Here is a 19250-nt window from a genome sequence, read left to right as displayed (position 1 = left end):
ATTTCCTGCTGGATCTTCAACTTGGCATAATAATGTGCCAAGAGAAACACATCTGGTCACACTTCTGATAAAAGTCTACTGCCAGGGCTTCCCTGGTGGTGCAGTGGTGAAGAATCCACCTGCCACTGCAGGGGACACAGGTTCGAGCCCTGGTCCAGGAAGATCCCACATCAGCGGAGTAACTAAGCCTGTGAGCCACAACTACTGAGCCTGTGCTCTGGAGCCTGCAAGTCACAGCTACTGAGCCCATGTGCCACAACTACTGAAGCCCACGTGCCTAGAGCCCGTGCTCCACAACAAGAGAAGCCACCGCAATGAGAAGCCCATGCACCGCCAACGAAGAGTAGCCCCGCAGCAACTAGACAAAACCCGCGTACAGCAGCAAAGACCCAACGCAGCCAAAAATTAAGTAAATGAATAAATAAATTTAAAAAAAAAGTCTACTGCCAAAGGTAGGCAGTGCTGTCTTGCACAGACGGATTTCTTTTTTTTTTTTAAAAAGGACTGTTCGACAAGTAGCTGCCATGTCCAGAAATTGAAGCTAACACATTTTATGCTGTGTTATCTTGATGGAATTGCTTTTTAGCCCCACATACTCAAATACCAATCTATTTCTCCCCTCATATTTGAAAAGGAACATTTAGACAAAGGAAAAAAATCTTGAAATGTAACCTTTATACTTGCCAAGAGTAATAAAACAAAATATGCTACCTTCTTCTACTTTGGGTGGTACTAGATCATACGTAGGCTGAAAAGCTTGGGAAAAATCGGATTTCTTTGTTTATAAAGTTTAAGAAATTCTTTCTTGTCAAATGTCTTTTCTTGCTCAGGTATACTTAAAGCTCAAACAAGTAACAGAAGATAACAGTATGGATGTTCTAATTGAAACATCTCAAATATCACTTTTCAAAGTTTTCATTGAAAAACTCAAATGATTATCAGATGACAGTGATCATATATTTGACCCTAGCTAATAAGTATAGTCACAACATAAATGTCTTATTTTTCAGTATTAAACAGCAGTAAAGTCGACCTTTCTTGATAGTATCTAACGTACCAATAATATCAGACATTAAAAAGGAAATAACATAGCTTGAGTTAATTTAAAGAAAACTTTTTATTTTGACAGCAGTTTCCTGCTGCAGATCTTTCTTAAATGACAGTAAAACAATACAAGAATGAGAAACATAAACTCATTGCTACAAAATGCTTAGAGAGCAATTGCCCTAATCTGAGAGCAGCTAGTTGAAACAGCCCAAGGAAACTTTTTCAACTATTGTTACGTGGACACAATGATATCATATGTAAGAAGCTCATGGGTTAGAAAATATTGTAGAACTTTAAGTTAGTGCGTTACTATCAATGAGTCAATCCAGAGTACTTACAACTGAACTGGACATCCAAAGGCTTACTTGTAACTTCAAGATACGAATTCATTTTGTGGAAAATTTTGGCCAAAAGGCAAAAAGGAGCCTATTGAGCCATTCTGCTAATGCCTATTTCTCATCTTCCACACTCCCCGACTCAGGATATGGTCTAGATAACAATCTCATATGTGTCTGAGACTGCCAGCCCCTGCTGTTTACTTCCATCTAAATCCGTTCTGATTTTAATGCTATGTATCTCCTGTCTCAGCAATAAGCAATGAGGATACAGCTGAAGGTGAAGTCCAGAGACGAAGAAAATTTAGGAACCAAAAAGCATCTGACTTGCTAGCTTTATAAATAATCCAAGACAGATCAGAAACCAATGCCTATTTTGAATGTCTTAAATAATGTCAGTGTTAATCACCAAAAAAGGCACTGATTTAACTTCTCAAGCATAAAAGCAGGGGGCGGGGGGGGGGAGGTGCGAGGCGGTTCTGATCAGCTGAAAAGTCAAGAAAATGGGTAGAGTACATCGCACTACTATAGAGCTCTGGATGAGTCTCCACTCATTCATTCTTTTAACAAACATTTATCAAATACCATTAACTATGTTGTGTTAGAATTCAGACATGAGTAAGGAATCCAGTTGGGGAGAGAGAAGCTAGGATAAAACAGAGGAAATGAAGTGTATTTACAGATATAAAACTTGGGAAGGCAGACAGGGGCAGCTATTTGCAACTGAAAACGGCTTCGCAGTAGAGGTAATAATGAAGCTGAGACTTGAAGGTTGCACAGGATTTCTACAAGTCAAAAAAATGGAAAGAAGGGACAGTCTAAGTTCTGAGGAGGTAACCAAGGATTCGGGACAAGTGCTGGGCACACCTGCAGAAATAGCAAGACAAGCAGGGCTGTGTAGCATTCCTGGGGAACATGGTGAAGGATGAGTCTGGAAACGTTCACTGCAGCCGGACGGCGACGGGGTGGGAATGCCACAGTAAGTGCCGGGCAAAGGAGAGAAAGGCAGGTTTTCTGGGACAGTGACTTCCATATATTTGGCTGCACATCAAAAATCACCCGAGATGTTTAAAATGCAGATTCTCAAATCCCCCTAGGAATAGGAAACTGTAATTTTTTAAGCTCCTGTAGTGACTGTCAGTATCAGTTAGATTTGGGTAAACCAAGGGGAACTGCAGGGTAGAAGCAAAGAGAACAGAAAAGGGGAAATGGCTACAAGAGAAGAAGAGGTAGAACTAACAGAAAATACCAACTATTGACATAGGGGCCAATGGAAAAGAAGAACCATAAGGTACCTTAGGTCTAAAAGAACAGGAAGATTTAAGAAGGGGCAACTGTTTGCAGGAAAAGACACTGGGGTCGGACATTCTGGGGTTGAGTTCCTCACTGGGTAGGAAATTTTGTTCTAGAAATTCAGGAAAATTAACTTCATATTTAAACATACACTATTTGCTGACGCCTCTTCTAGGATTGCTATGTACTGCGCTTACCCGTGTTTTATTAATTAGCTTTGGGAGTGTGCATCTCTCTCCTGAAATACGTGAAGGACATATAATATATATAAGGCAGAGTGCTAGAAACTTAAGAGGAACTCGATAAATATTTACTGAATAATAAAAGTGGAAGTCTAGAAAAAAGTTGAAGATTTTAGTCTTTTTTTTTTTTTTTAAAGAAAAAAAATCTTTTTTTTAAGATGTCATGATTCTTACCTTTGCAGCCAAGGCTTTTAAACTGTCGAGGAATCTTTGCCAGAAATCCTTGAAGAGCGGGCGGTCAATTTTCTTCAGGCTCTCTTTGGTGCTGGCGTCCACACTGACGTATAGCTGGGTAACTGGTTTGAGGTTCCTTGATAATTTAAAATTAAAAAAAAAAATACAACAATAGAAGAAGAAAATTATGCCTAAGTCAGGCTTTTCATGATGTTAAATTTACAATCTGTAATAGATGTGATGATTAAACATTTCACTGGGGTCTAGGGGGTTCTGCTTCTCCCAGAAGATTGAAGTCATGATTTTAATGTGACAGAATGGGATGTCAGTTGGTTATTTTTTAAAATGACTGGACACCATCCCTAATAAACTGAAAACATTGGATTACTTAAAATTAGTCTCTCTTCAAACACTACATTTTAGTGGAAAATAAAACAAGATCAGGCTTTAGGTCTGGCACCATCAGCTCCGCACAATTACAAGGGGTTCTCAGACCAAAGTTTCTTCATAAACTCTGCCACTTAAGACTTCTACAGGGGTCTGTGCTGACGGGCCACCTCCCATCATCAATTTGCTGATGGATGTTTTCTAAGGCACAAGAACAAGGCTTCTTTAAGGGCACAGAGCCACACCAATGCCTCACCTATGCCTCTGAGAGCAGGAGTGGGTTTAAAGTCAAGCCCTGTGTGGGCGAACAATGACCCGTATCAGGGAGCCGTAAGCAATGCAGAGTTAGAAAAAGAGCAGCCAAGCACTTACAAAAGAGCACAACCCAGAAGAAAAATGTATGTTGTAGATTCTTATCTTTCTTTGCCTTCTTAATCCACATCCATGAGTACCACTCATTCTCCACTTCGCTCAAATTCACTGACTCATTTCACAATGTCATCATCTACCAGATTTCTTGCCAGTTATGTTTTAAGCCCAGACTGTACTTTTTCTCAGAGCCTCTCTGTTCTCCCTTCAAATAGGTCTCATAATTCACTCTCTTCAATGAATTTCGAAGTAGAAAGAAATTTCCCCTTAATAATCCTCTGACCAAATTCTCCCATTCTTAATTTGCTGTAACTATTCCATAATTTGCATTTACCCCTAGAATGTTATTTATACATTTTTTGTTTCAAAGTCTAGGCATTTAAAAACTGCCACATAATTCACATGCCGTAACATTCACCATCAAAGTGGTTTATGAGCTTTTTATATCTATCAGTATTGGCCTTATCAATCTTTGAGTGGAAGACCTTGAAGGACAGGAGCTCTATTTTTTTCATCCAGCCATACAGGTAGACACTTCAAGCTACTTTTTAGTGGATACTGTTGACTTCAGCTGACAGAACTTTTAAGGAAATGTAGGCCAAACAAATGCTTGTAATCATCTGGCTTAGTGACATATGGAAAAACCAGAAGGGCCCAAACCCAAAGCTGTTAAAAGTGGAGAAGCTCTGACCAAAGTTAGGAAAGAATGATTAAAACACTGGCAGACTCTCATTGCTTTAATCCCTCTCCAATACTGATATAACGGAATCCTTAAAAGTTCAATAATGTGTCACTACTGAGCAAAGGACATCAATTACTGGAAATGCAAAGCAACGGCATACTGTAATGGCAGCATTCTGTCTCACCACCCCTTTTGCTGGGGGCCTCTTTAATAACAGACAAGCTACTTTAACTGGATTTCATGTTTTACAAACATAAAAAGGATTGTCTTAATGAATACCGCTGGCTATCATTGTCTGATACTCACAGGACTTTGTCATAAAGCTGCCTGATGCAAAATGGGAACTGGCCTGACCTTTTCACTACACTTCCATAACTACTTCAAGAGTATGAACAGTAAATTCCAAAGGCCATAGATGTCTTACAAACCACCACCATTTTGCAAAAAAAAAAAGTAGTCCTGGACATTGACACTAGCAATAAGGAATTTTTGACATTACTAAATGTCTGAGATGCTATAATCAGGAATTTTATAGCTCTTTGGCCAGGGATCAGAGGAAGAATGGAGAAGAGGAAAACCCCAAGGAACTGTAGAGCTCATTCCTAAGGGGCTCAAAAGGAGTAAAAGGACACTGGAGAGATTTTCTGAGCCTCAGGGATCTTATGTCTGCCTGCTATTGGTCTCTGTTCCCTGTGACAGGTGATGAGGCTCCAAGCACCGTCATTTGTCTGTCTCCATTCTATTCAGAGATAGGATCATTTTAGTTATATCCTTAAAACCATCATAATAATTCCTGTGTCTCAGAATCTCACACTGCTGTTGAGAACAATTAAAAAGGACTATACAATAAAAGGGATATATAACTCTGAGCCCAATCCCCAGTGAAAATACCCTACGAATCTTGATATGATTTTTGTGATGACCCTTCATCCTGCTAATTTTAAATCTCTGAGTTATGAATGATCATATATAGAAAAACATTGCAATGGAACATAAAAATCCCTCTCCCTTCTTCCCTTTCTGTAGAGATTAGGCCTCATTCTACCCAGAATAATCAATAATCATATCAAGATCCTACCTAGAATGAAACCTCTTCATCTCTACAGAAAGGAAAACAGGGAGAGAGATTTATGTTTTCAAGAAATCTAGAGGCTTCAATAGTAACTTTGATGCTATTGGACAAAAAAATAACCGAAGTGACCCAAATATCCAATACTTATATGTGAAATCTATCCAAAAAAGGGACAGTTTCTATTAGCTGTTTCCTTCCCTGTGTTATGGGCCACAGTCTCTTGTTTCTGTGTCTAGTTCATGGTTTTTTTTTTTTTTTTTTACGAAAGCTGGACATTTTAAATAATATTATTTGGCAATTCTAAATCAGGTATCTCCCAACCCAGGGGTGTTTTTTTTTTTTCTTTTCTGTCTGCTTGCTGTTTTTGTTGTTACTGAACTTATTTGGTAAATTCTGTATTCTTGGTTGTGTTTAACCACTAAAATCCCTGTTTGATTAGCTTAGTGGTCAGGTAAGGATTAGACAGAGATATCCTTAAATGACTTCAATCAGTAAGTCTCCTAGCCTTTGCTGAAGGGCTCTATGTGTGTATATTAGGGCATGCCTTCGATGTCCAGGCAGGCATTTGACAACTGTGCCTTAGCTTTCACTGTCTACCTGCTCAAGACATCAATATATCAAGTGGAGGTGGGCATATAGGGCCTTTTCAAGTCTTCCCTGGCATACCCACAGCCCTGCCCGTGTACATGGTCTTCTAGATTTCCAGGAACATGCTGGAGCTTCTCAAAGTCCCCTACAGACATCTCATTCCCTGGCTTTTCCTTTTAAGTATTTGGTTAGCTTCCTGTTTGCCCCAATGGTTACTGCTGCCTCAGGCAGCTGTGAAGTTAAACAATTACTGATAATTGCTTATGAGAAACACCGGAGAGAAAGGCTTTCAGTGCTGGACAAACTCTGAGTCACTTGTAACAAACACAACCCCCGTGAGTGAGAGTTTCCAGGGAACTGCCACACATACCATATAATGACAGTTCTCCAGGAATGGGACTTTGAAAGAGTTCCAACTCTGTTTTGTCCCTTCCCCTGGCTGCCAGGCTACTGGTTTTTACCACGACTGCAGGCTACTAGTTTGCAGAGCTGGAGAAGTTGGAATGGAATAAGGACATGTTAACACATCACAAATCTTACTGTTCATATTGCAGTTCAGCTAATTTTCTGAGGAACAGTGGGTTTCCACCACAGCCTACTTTAACCTATTTCTAAGCTAAGTTTCAATCCTGAGCCTTAAAAGACAAATCTTTTTGTAATTTAACTTAGTTGTTTTTTGCCTCCTCTTTACTGTACAGAGCCTGGATCCAAAGAAAAACGGCCATCCCCGTACCCACACATACCCCTCAACAAAAGCCTTCCGTTTCTACTTTAGCCACTGGCTTCTCAGAATCCAAAAATCAAATATTCTAGTGTACTGTTGCAAGAAGTCTTGGGAGAAAAAAAGGCCACTGCAGTATTCAAAATATTTTTGTATTGTTAATGCATATCATAGAAACACTCTTTTTTCTTTTTGGCCGCGCCATGCAGCTTGCAGGATTTTAGCTTCCCCGAACCAGGGACTGAACCCAGGCCCCCAGCGCTGGAAGCGTGGAGTCCTCACCATTGGACCACCAGGAAATTCCCTAGAAATACTTTTTTGACATGAGAATAAAAATACTATTTACTGGGGGCAAAAAAACGTTCCTCAGATTGTTGCATACCTCTGGTTAAGAATTTGATTCTGACAATTTTTGCTGGTATTCTCACTGTTTTTATAGAAGAGTAGGTTTTGAAGGTCTGTACTCTGCTATTCCTAATAACCAACAAACAAGTTTTGTTTTTATTTCCATTACAATTCATCACAATATTTCCTGTGTCCATTGTGGTTTCTTCTTTGACCCATAAGCAAATGAAAAGTGCATTGCTTAAATTATAAGCATATTGGAATATTCTAGTTATCTTTTTGTACTGATTTATAGTTTAATTGCATTGCAATCTACATGATTGCAATACTTTCTTGTAACTTGCTATAATGCCCAGCATATGGCCATTTGGTAATTTTTCTGAGAGCAACTTCTGTGCTCTTAAAAGGAATTTATATTCCAAAGTTTCTCAATTCAATACTCTATTTCTGTAATACACGCTAAATCTGTTAATTTAGCTGTTCAGATCTTCACTACTATTCCTGATTTTGATTTGCCTGTTTTATCAGTTTGAGAGAAATGTGTTAAAAACTTACTATTTCTCCTTATAGTTCTGTCAATTTTGAGATTATGTTACTGATTGTTGAAAATTTTTGAATTATTATATTGTTTTATGTTCCTGGTAGGTTTAATATTTTATAATTAAGAAATGTTCCATCTTATCTCAAGTAATGGTTCTTGCCTTAAAGTATACTTGACCAATATTACTTAGCCTACCTTTCCAAGGTGCTTTTCATATATTATCTCGTACACTAACAATGCCACTATAAGGTAGTCATTATTATTGCAATCATTTTACAGATGAGGAAACTGGGCACCGAGAGGTTACCTTCCCAGCGTCAGAAAGACAGCAAGAGATACAGTCAAGATTCAAACCCAGGTCTCTTCTAGACAGAGCACAAGCTCTTCATCACTTCACTGTGCTGTCTCTTTTTTTTTAGCCCATCCAGAAAAGCATAGTTTTGAAAAGTGTCCCATCAATTCACAGACACAAAAGAAGACTATATTTTAAACTTAATACAAACAAAACAGGCTGGGAGAAAAAAAAAACTTCTATTGAAAGGATCAGGTAGTATTTATAATCAATCTTCATTTCATTGTAACTGTTACCTATAGCCACTTAGAGCTGATACATACAAGAAAACTTTATTTTTATTAAAATTAATGCATTTCTTGATACATTTACTAAGTAATATGTGAAGAGATATCCAATTTATAGAGGTTCTCTAACACATATAGTGAATATCTTAGCAAATACTAGAGAAAACAAAACACAAAGCAAACAAAATAACAGAAATACAAGTGGAAGAAGTAAGAGAACAAACAAAGTTCACACATAGTTTCAGTGAAGGTGCTCAAAAGTAAACGTACACGGAGACAAGTTCTGTGGTGGTGGTGGAGGTGTAGGAGGTTAAATGTTAATCGTATCATAGTTAAAAATGGAACACAGCTCTGTTTCTTATGATAAGCCTGCTAGCAGGGAGAAAGCTTTGAATTAACTATACTTATCACAAAAGAAAAAATTTTAAGATTTTAAATGTAAACTTAAAAATAATATGAAATAGTTAAGAAAATCGTGTAGAAGAAGGGGTAGACAAACTAATTAGCTACTAAAGGTATCAGAAAAAGCCTGAGAAAATCTGGTTAAAATGTTAAACCTTGTATTGCTACTGATGGGAGTAGTTGTTTTTATATCTTTTAAAAATAATAAAAAGATTCTGCGAAAAAATTAAAAAAAAAGAAAATCGTGTAGAAGTGAACTAAAGATGAAGCTAAGAGTGAGCCAGTCGACAAAGGGCTGAACATTTGACCTTAAACCTTCTCATGCTCATAAAGAGACACAGTTATAGGATTCAAATGTCCACAAAGTAAGCACAAACTAGGTTCAGTGTTTCTCAACAACCTCCTTACCTTACAACATGGTCTACTTTTAGCAAGATGTCTCACGTAGGTCTTTGACATCTTAGCACAGAACAATTTACAGGAAGTAATGACAGGGAGTGCTCCAGTGGGACAGTGATAAACAGGTGTGATGGGCCTTTCTGACTGCAGGGCTGAATGCAAGCATAGATCATACAGTCTCGAGAATAAGAGTCCTAAACTCACATGTCTGCAGGAACCAAGGATATAATGTGAGTCAACCAAGACACTTTTTTATTTATTTAGCTATTTATTTAATACATTTATTTATTTATTAAAAAAAATTTGTTTATTTTATTTATTTAATTTTGGCTGCATTGGGTCTTTGTTGCTACGTGTGGGCTTTTCTAGTTGCGATGAGTGGGGGCTACTTTTCGTTGCGGCGCGGGCTTCTCACTGCAGTGGCTTCTCTTGTTGCGGAGCACGGGTTCTAGGCACGTGGGCTTCAGTAGTTGTGGCGCACGGGCTCAGCAGTTGTGGCTTGCAGGCTCTAGAGCACAGGCTCAGTAGTTGTGGCACATGGGCTTAGTTGCTCCGCGGCATGTGGGATCTTCCTGGACCAGGGCTCGAACCCGTGTCTCCTGCATAGGCAGGCGGATTCTTAACCAGTGCGCCACCAGGAAAGCCCAAGCAAGCCACTTTTAAAGGAAAAAGAAGTTCTTTGGACACCAAAATACAGACTACATGTGAAACAGTCAAGAATATTCTTTCCTTACTCAAAGCAAGACGCTTCCCATTTTTCTTGTATGTGGTACTCTGTCTCCCTTTCGTTGTTTCATGTCTGTTAGAAATGGCGACAGAAATTTCTCTGCTGTAAGAGAATCTACAGTGCGATCCCTCTGACAGGTGGCAGATGAGACTCAGCCTCAGGGCTGAGGAGACAGTAAAATGGTGGAGAGCGTGGCAAACTGAAAAGCAGAGGCTTTACCGAAAAGACAGCCGTTCCTTGCTGTGATATTGTCAGACAACAAGGAACACACATGCGGTCTTTGTCCCTAGTTCCTGGCACAGAGCTCCTAAAACTCTTGGTATTTCCCGAGTGACAGAGGTGAGAAGTGCCTTTTGTTATCTATAATAAGCTCCTTTCAACCATACAAGAATTTATATTAATGGGGTAACTCCTGATGCGCCCATGGACACATTCCAGAGAGGGGCTGGTGCCCGAAGAACCGACCATGTGATTAGAGGGTTGGCACTTTCAGTTCCCCCTGCAACCTCTAGGAAAGGGACATGGGCTAGAGGTTGAGCTAATCACCAATGACCAATCACAATGATTTCATCAATCCTGCCTATCTAATGAAACCTCCATAAAACCCTCCCAAATGACGGCTTCAGAGAGCTTCCGGGATGGTGAACACATTGGGTGCTGGGAGGGTGATGTGTCTGGAGAGGGTGGGGAAGCCCAGGGCCCTTTTCCCCACATCTTGTCCCATGCAACCCTTCTATCCAGATATTTCTGAGTTGTAGTCTTTATAATAAACTAGTAACAGTAACTGAATTGTTTTCCCCAAGCTCTGTGAACTGTTCTAGCAAATTATCAAACCCAAGGAGGGGTTGTGCGACACCCCAATGTACCGTCGGTTCATCAGAAGTACAGGTGGCAGCCCGGGAGTGTGACTGGTGTCTGAAGTAGGGGGCAGCCTGGGACTGAGTCCTGACCCTGTGAGGTCTGTGCTAACTCCAGGGAGACAGTGTCAGAATGGAACTGAACTGCAGGACACCTAGCTGGTGCCTGCAGAGAATTAGAGGACTGCTTGGTGTGGGGAAAAAAACACACATCCGGTGTTAGAAGTGTTGTGAGTAAAAAAACAGATAAGAGTGAAGTGTTCTGGTGTTGTAAAAACAGCACTTCATACTTGGCTCTTGACAATTTTTGCCAGATTGTCTTTTTCTCCAAAGTCAGAAATCTCTTTTATGAAAAATTTCTGGATTTTAAATGTTGGCTAAAAAAAGAAAAAAAAAAGTTTCTAAACATGCTACAGGACAAATAAAACCGACTCCTTATCAACTGCCAGTTTGAGACTTCTGGTCTCAAGAACTCTCCCAGCTTTCCCACATGATTAATTAAGTTCCTGAAAAAGACCGAGTCCTCGTACATTCAAGGTTATCCTCCTTGTACAAAGCACAGCCTGCTGTGCTATTCGGTAGAGTACAAACGTGGCCATAAACTCTCCCTCTCCTTGTACCCATGACCCTTTGCAATGTAGCTCTGAGTGCCCCTCAATGACGCCAAGCTTGGCCACGTGACTTGCTTTAGCCAAGGAGAAGTGAGCAAACGTGACACAAGCAGAGGCTTGAACGATGCCTGTGTGCTGGAGTTTATCCTTTCTTGCTGTTCACTGAAACCCTGCCACCACGTGGTCAACTTCAGACTTGCTGGAGGATAAGAGGCTACAAGAATATAGAGGCCCCGGTTGTCCCAGGCAAGGCCATCATAAACCAGCCATCCCAGCATATTTGCCAACTGACTAGACACATGAACAACACTGAGACCAGCAAAGCCAGCCAAGATGAAAAGACCTCCCAGCCGATTCACAGAATTACAAGCTAAATGAATCGTTGCTAGTTTGACTGACTCAGTTTTAAGGCAAGTGGTTACAGCAAAAGATAACTGATACATGCTACAGTGTATCATATATCAGTTTTACGCCTATCAAAAATACCATTATAGGGGCTTCCCTGGTGGTGCAGTGGTTAAGAATCTGCCTGCCAATGCTGGGGACACGGGTTTGAGCCCTGGAATGGGAAGATCCCACGTGCCGCGGAGCAACTAAGCCCGTGCGCCACAGCTACCGAGCCTGAGCTCTAGAGCCCGTGAGCCTGTGTGCCACAACTGCTGAAGCCCACGCTCTCTAGAGCCCATACTCCACAGCAAGAGAAGCCATCGCAACAAGAAGCCCGTGCACCACAACAAAGAGTAGCTCCCACTCGCCACAACTAGAGAATGCCTGCATGCAGCAACAAAGACCCAACACAGCCAAAAATAAAAATAAAATTAATTAATTAAATTTTAAAAATACCATTATAAAGGCACGTGTTTTTGTGGAACTAAGAAGGCTTTTTCTCAAGGGGTTTTTTTTTGTGCAATCACCACCAGATCTATCATTAACATTCAGTGTCTTACACATTCTTGTCACTTTTATTAATTAGCCTCTATGTCAACAAACAAAAACATAAAGCTACCTAGAATGCAAAAGCTTTCTCATTTGCCTAAGGTGTCTGCTTCTATCTTCAACAAATCCTCGAGGACCACTCACTGTGAAAACTCCCTTCAGTGGGAGAACTGTCAGCAAAGAGCCATATGCTTTAGAGCTGGAGGGGAGACTGAGACCCTTTTAAAGAAAAGTTAAGCATCCTGAAAAGGCCACTAGCCTGAATGTAATGCTTGCACGTGGGTCAAGGGAAGGCTAGTTGACAAGGTCAAGATCTTCTTCAAAAGATACCAAAAGAGTATGGGTTAGGCACTGTAGTGATTTAGAAATTTTTTATTAAAAAAAAAAGTAGTACACAGCCAACCACCCAGAGAACATTATTACTTCCTAGTGTATGCTCAAAGATAAAATGGTTGCAAGAGGTTCAACTAACAGCTGATTTGAATGAGCAAAGCGCATCAACATTAGAGGTAACTTCCAAAATTCATGATCTCGGTGCTATATTAGTAAATCTATAGCCTTGTTTTTCTGTAGGACACCAGAGACAATTGGTATTTAGAGTCCTCCTAATTCACGGAAATAAAACAATATTATCTGCACCTAGGAAATTTCTCTTTCCATTTTCTCTTGGACCACTTTCAAGTACATATCTTATTTAATTCTCTATCATTTTCCTCAATCCATGATGGCATTCACAAAGAATACCACGTATTATCAAACAATGAATCACCCTCTCTGGTTATTATCTTACATGCCACTCCTGGAACATTCAATTCTTTTTAGGCATTACAGTAGGCCCTCTGTATCTGAGCGTTCCACATCCACGGATTCAACCAACTACAAATCAAAAATATTCTAGGGAAAAAAAATTCCAGAAAGCTCCCCAAGGCAAACCTTGAATCTGCCATGTGCCAGCAGCTATTTACAGAGCATTTACAATGTATCAGGTATTATAAATAATTTAGAGATGATTTAAAGTGTATGAGAGGATATGCGTGGGTTATATGTAAATACTATACCATTTTATAAAAGGAACTTGAGCATCAGTGGGGTTTGATATTTGCAGGGAGTCCTGGAACCAGTCCTCCTCAGATACCAGGGATGACTGCATGTCTTAAATTTGGGATAGACTCCTTTTTTCTATACATGTGTGTGTGTGCATGTGTGTGTGTGTGTGTGTGTGTGTGTGTATCCCAACACCACTCTATCTGAACCCCGCCCTCATGAGCCGTTTGAAAAGTCAAAGACCTTAACATAAAAATTTGAAAAAAGGAATAGTGACCCTATGCAAAATGTACACATTGACTTTTTTAAAACCTTTCTCTTTTAACTTTTTATACAACTTCAAGAAGTAGTATTTTAGCTATCTTTGTGACAATGTTACTGATTTTCACTTTACTGCCTGGTAACTAATAATTTTAATCAACTCTTTGATTTCCTATGATGCTAAATTCTAAACCAAGCACCTACAGTGTGCCAGGAATTATACTAGTGGCATAAAGATAAATAAGCAGGGGTCACTGGCCCAGGGACTCACAGTCTAATGAAGAAGGCACAAGTAAATAACAACCAAGTAAAAGTTAATGTTTTGGGTACTATAATATGTGTATAGTTCAAGTATAATGCAAAATCAGGTCATTTCCAGGTGCCAGGAGATGGTCATCTCTACCTGGAGAGCCCTCCAAGTCATCCAAACCAACCGCATCATCTTACCTCCTAAACCCGCTTCTTCCTCACATGATCCCTCGACTGTTACAGGGCCCCACAGTCCTAGCAATCAACACGGCTGGAACTTTCCGAGTCATCAGTTAAGTCCTCTTCTGTGCAGGGCTCACAGAGCCATACAAACAGTATGCCAAGCTTATCATGCCTCGGTGATACCTTTTTTAAGACTCCTCATTCTGTCTTACTTTCATCCTTTTAACTCTTACCAAGACAAACGTATAATCTCCTATCCAGTTTCCTGCTTCTTGGCTCACCCACTTTATACCGTGCTGGCAGACTACTCTGCAGAAAGCAAGCTCTTTCTCTTTCTAAAGAACAGCATTTGAAGTCATCTGCAACCTTGTCCCAACCTTTCCAACCTGGGTTCCAGCTGCCAGTCTCTTTCGCACACTCTGTGGTCCTAACCAACTATATTTACATAATGGTATCCCAAATACCCCAACTCTGTATCTTTCTTGGACAGTTCTTATTAAAAATCCACAGTTTCCTATCTCCCCAAGTACCCATCCCAGACATACTTTAAGATCCAAATTTAATGAAGCCTTTTCTGAGAAGTTTTACCCTGCTTCTCTCATCTAAAAAAAAACTGCTTTCTCTTTTGAATTCCCCCAGCAATTTATTTGTGCCTCTATTTCTTAAACTAATGTTATCTTCCCCGATAGAACGGATTTTTAAAAGCAGGAGCTCTGTCCCCTCAAAGCCAACATTTGTATGTACTTCGTAATCAGTAAGTCCTTTCTGAATATATTAATGCCTGTTAGTTTTACTTTTCAGTCAAACACAGAGTCAAGCAGCAGTATCTTAACAAGCTGGACCACTCACCTGATTTCCGCAGGGAACTGTGCATTTGTGACCAGGAAACTGGAGATTTTACGCTCGTGGAGTAGCTTCAAAAACCTGTTGATTTCTGGGTACATGATGGGTTCTCCCACAAGGGATAATGCACAGTGCTTTACTGTCATTCCTTCCTCAAAGCGTTCCTCTCTGACACCTGGCACTCCTGGAGAACATGGTGGAAAGGAACAAGCTCAATAAGGCACAGATAGAGGACATCACTTTTATTTTTTTTAATTAAAAATTAAAAAATTTTTCTTAATGGTTCTTTGATTTTAGAGGGCAAAATTACTTTTGATACCAGCTAAATACTACAAAACAAGAGCCTGGGGGCGGGGGGCAACCCTAACATTATTAAACCAGAAAAAAAAAAACCTAGAATTATTATATCAGCAATCTCATCCTTCCTTTTAGTACTAATTAAACTACATCAATACAAGCAGGCAAAACTAACTTTGTTATTAGCTAATTATTTGGAACACAGAATGTACTACTTTCCATAATTTGCTTAGCTCTGCATTCTTTCATGTTGGTCTAAGACAATGAACTCAGTATAGCTGCATAAGGAAAGCCTCTCCTATACCAATCATTGCAGCCTTCATTCCTCAGGTATTCTGAATTGAAGCCGGTCCAAAAGAACAGAGGAGAGAAAAAGAAGCCTGCAGTTCTCGCCTTTGGCTTCATATTGGAATCACCTGGAGAGTATCGTAAACTACAGCGGCCTAGGTCCACTGCCAAAGATTCTGTTTAACTGGAGTGAATGCAAGCCAGAGTAACGGGAGCTTTAAAAGTTCCTCAGGTGATTCTCATGTGCAGCCAAAGTGAAAAACCACTGCATAAACCAGAAGCCCCCAAACTTATATGCCAACTAGAATCACCTTGGAACCGTCAACGTTCCAAATTCCAGGCCACAGCACAGACCAATGAAATCACCATCTCTGGGGGAGGGGCAGGGGCATCAGGAGCTTTTTGAAGCTCCCCAGGTGATCCCAATATGCAGACAAGTTTGGGGAACCACTGCCACACACCATTGGTTCTCGACCCTAGTTAGACATTGAGAAATAACCCAAAGAACTTTAAAAAATCCCAGTGTCCAGGCAGTATCCCAAGCCAATTAAATCGCAACCTCTAGGGATGAGAGCCTGAGACATCCGTATTTTTTAAATGCTCCCCATGTGATTAGAGTGGACAGGATGGGTTAAGCAGCACTGCTCTAGACTCGATGTACTGTAGGAAAGCATGCATGAAGAAAAAAAAAAATAGAAAGCATGCTTGAAAGTCCCTCAATCTAACACAGAGTTTGAAAGACTTGGAAATTGCTTAAAAAGGCAAATAAAAACATATCTCCTTTACTTCAGATATTTCTATCCATTACGCTAGTTTCTTTTCGAAGAACACATTCTCTCTAAAGGATACAGATTCCTCACCGAGATTGGAGGTAGGAGGAAACATGTTCATATTCCCTCTCAGTCATTTATGAGCCGTCTCTGAAAAGTAGTTTTCTTGACTGTAAGCAGTACTTAGCCCAAAGAATGTTTCTTAGAATTAAATGAGATAATGCATGGAAAAGCTTTAGAAGAGGGCCTAGCACACACAAAAGAACATTCATTAAGGAGTTTTTCTTCTCATCACCTTTACCCTGGTTTCTTAAAATGATTAAATCCCAGTCACTATCACCTTAAAGAACAACAACAAAAAATCTGGAGAAAATAAAGTTAGCTCTCACTGCTTGCTTGTGCTTTAGTTTCCAGGAAGTGACTTTATTTTACACACATACACAATCTACTTGGAAATAAGCAAGGGCAAGTAAATACCCAAGACATCAAACCAACATAATGCCTGCTAAACTCAGAACAATCTAAAAGTGGCAGCTTTTATCTTCTTTTACGACTACCTAACTGCAATTCTACGAAGGTATTTCATGTCAGTATTTGGGGGATGAATAATTTTTTAAGTTATTGAAATCTAATATCTTAAGTGAATCAAGGTTTTAAATAAAACTTGATCCATAACGCAGTCTGTGTTACCAAGACAACTCAGCATTAAGTATAAAATTTCCTTTTTGTTAAAAAAAAAAATCAGTAACTTTAATCTCGCTGGGAGAAGATGAGTAGAAGGGCAGATTTAATCAGAACTGCAAAATTAACCTAAAACTCAGAAAGCAGAATGACTGAGCACTGGCTGGGCCCTAACCACTGGAAGTCAGACACACCAGGTCCAAATTCTTGCTCTACCACTAGGCTGGTCTGTCTCCTGGGTCAAGCCACTCACCCCCTCTACATTCATTCCCTAATCTATAAGATAGGGATTTCACACGCACACAGTTATAAGAATTCAACGAAATAAGCCACATGAAATAACAGGTCTGGTACCAGGCCCAGCACATAAGCATTCAAAAAAATCTTATTTTTATTATAGTAATTATTTCATGAATTGAAATAGAAATTCAATTATTTCCATTATTTTAAATAAAATGGTGATTCCATTCAATTCAACATACAGTTGACCCTTGAACAACAAGGGCTAGAACTGTGCAGGCCCACATATATGTGGATTTTTATATATGTGTGTGTGTAATGTATATACGCACACACACACAGGAAAATTTTTTGGAGATTTGTGACAATTTGAAAAAACTAGCAGATGCCCCCCACAGCACAGAAATATCCAGAAAATTTAAGAAAAACTTAGGTATATCACGAATGCATAAAATATATGTAGATACTTGTCTATTTTATCACTTACTACCATAAAATACACATAAATTTTTTTTTTTTTTTGGCCAGCCACGCGGCATGCAGGATCTTCCCCGACCAGGGATGGAAACTTGGGAGCTCGGAGTCTTAACCACTGGACCGCCAGGGAAGTCCCAAATACACATAAATTTTTAAAAAGTTAAAATGTATCAAAACGTACCCACACAAACACTTCAGGACCACACATAGCACCATTCCCAGTCCAGAGAAATGTAAACAAACGTAAAGTTGCAGTATTAAATCATAACTGCACAAAATTAACTGTAGTACCGACTGTACCTCGGTAATAATTTCCTAGGATCTCCTGTTGCTACCACGCTGAGCGCAAGTGTTGCAAAGTATCTGCTTGACACGCCACGCCACGTGAGGCTCATCATCTCCACGTGAGCAGTTCATCTCTCCAGTCAATTGCAAATTGCAGTAAAAGGCAATCTCTGGCAGTTCTCTGGTAGTTTTCATCATGTTTGTGCAATACTATGAACCTTGAAATAACACCACGGGACCCACACGATGTGCCATTAGTGATGCTGGAAGTGCTCCCAAGAAGCAGAGAAGAATCATCACATGACAAGAAGAGGGTGAATGGCTTGATATGTACCGCAGATTCAGATATGCAGCTGCCGTTGGCTGCCACTTCAAGATAAATGAGTCCAGTGTAAGGACCATTGTTAAAAAAAAGAAAAGGAAATTCATGAAGCTGTCGCTGCAGCTACACCAGCAGGCGTGAAAACCTTGCGCTTTTTGCAAAACGCCTTTGTATCTCATATTGAAAATGCAGCTTTTATGTGGGTGCAGGATTGTTACACAAAAGGCATACCTATAGATGAATATGATCAAAAGGCAAAGTCATTATATGACAACTTAAAGCAAAAGGAAGGCGAAGGATCTAAAGCTCAAGAATGTAATGCCAGCAAAGGATGGTTTGATGATTTTAGAAAGAGGTTTGGTTTTTAACATGTCAAGGTAACAGGAGAAGCAGCTTCTGCCAACCAAGAGGCAGCAAAGGAATTCCCAGCAAAGAAAGTCATTAAGAAAGGATATCTGCCAGAAAGGGTTTTTAATGTAGTCAAAACTGCTCTATTCTGGGGTGCAAAAAAAAGCCTCAAAGGACATTTATTAGTAAGCAAGCACCAGGATTTAAGGCAGGAAGGGGTAGGCTAACTCTACCGTTCTGTGCAAATGCAGTAGGGTTTACGATCATGACTGCCCTTCTCTATAAAGCTGCTAACCCCTGAGCCTTGGAGGGAAAAGATAAAAACCAGCTGCCAGGCTTTTGGTTGTACAAAAAGAAGGGCTGGACAATGAGAACACTTTTTCTGGACTGATTCCATGGATGCTTTGTCCCTGAAGTCAGGAAGTACCTTGCTGGTAAGGGACTGTCTTTTAAAGTTCGTTTGATATTGGACAATGCCCCTGGCCATCCAGACCCCATGAGTTCAACACCAAAGGCGTCAAAGTGGTCTCCTTGACCCCAAACACAACACCTCTAATTCAGCCTCTAGATCAGGGGGTCAGAAGGACCTTTAAGGCTCATTACACATGGTACTCTATGGAAAGGACTGTCAGATCCCTGACAGACAGAACATTAG

At 40.0% G+C, this 19250-nt stretch overlaps 1 protein-coding gene across 1 annotated transcript in view; it reads right to left on the bottom strand.

Moving 5' to 3' along the window:
* The window catches only part of LOC116740611 (S-adenosyl-L-methionine-dependent tRNA 4-demethylwyosine synthase TYW1-like), a 156938-nt gene that overhangs the window by 69930 nt on the left and 67758 nt on the right, over nt 1-19250 (bottom strand). Inside the window, 2 exon segments of the mRNA XM_032606367.1 lie at nt 3092-3227; nt 14894-15071. Coding sequence (XP_032462258.1) covers nt 3092-3227; nt 14894-15071 — 314 coding nt within the window.

This window comes from Phocoena sinus, chromosome 15 (assembly GCF_008692025.1).
Source record: "Phocoena sinus isolate mPhoSin1 chromosome 15, mPhoSin1.pri, whole genome shotgun sequence".
Classification (NCBI taxonomy): Eukaryota; Metazoa; Chordata; class Mammalia; order Artiodactyla; family Phocoenidae; genus Phocoena; species Phocoena sinus.
This window is presented reverse-complemented; position numbering and strand designations above follow the sequence as displayed.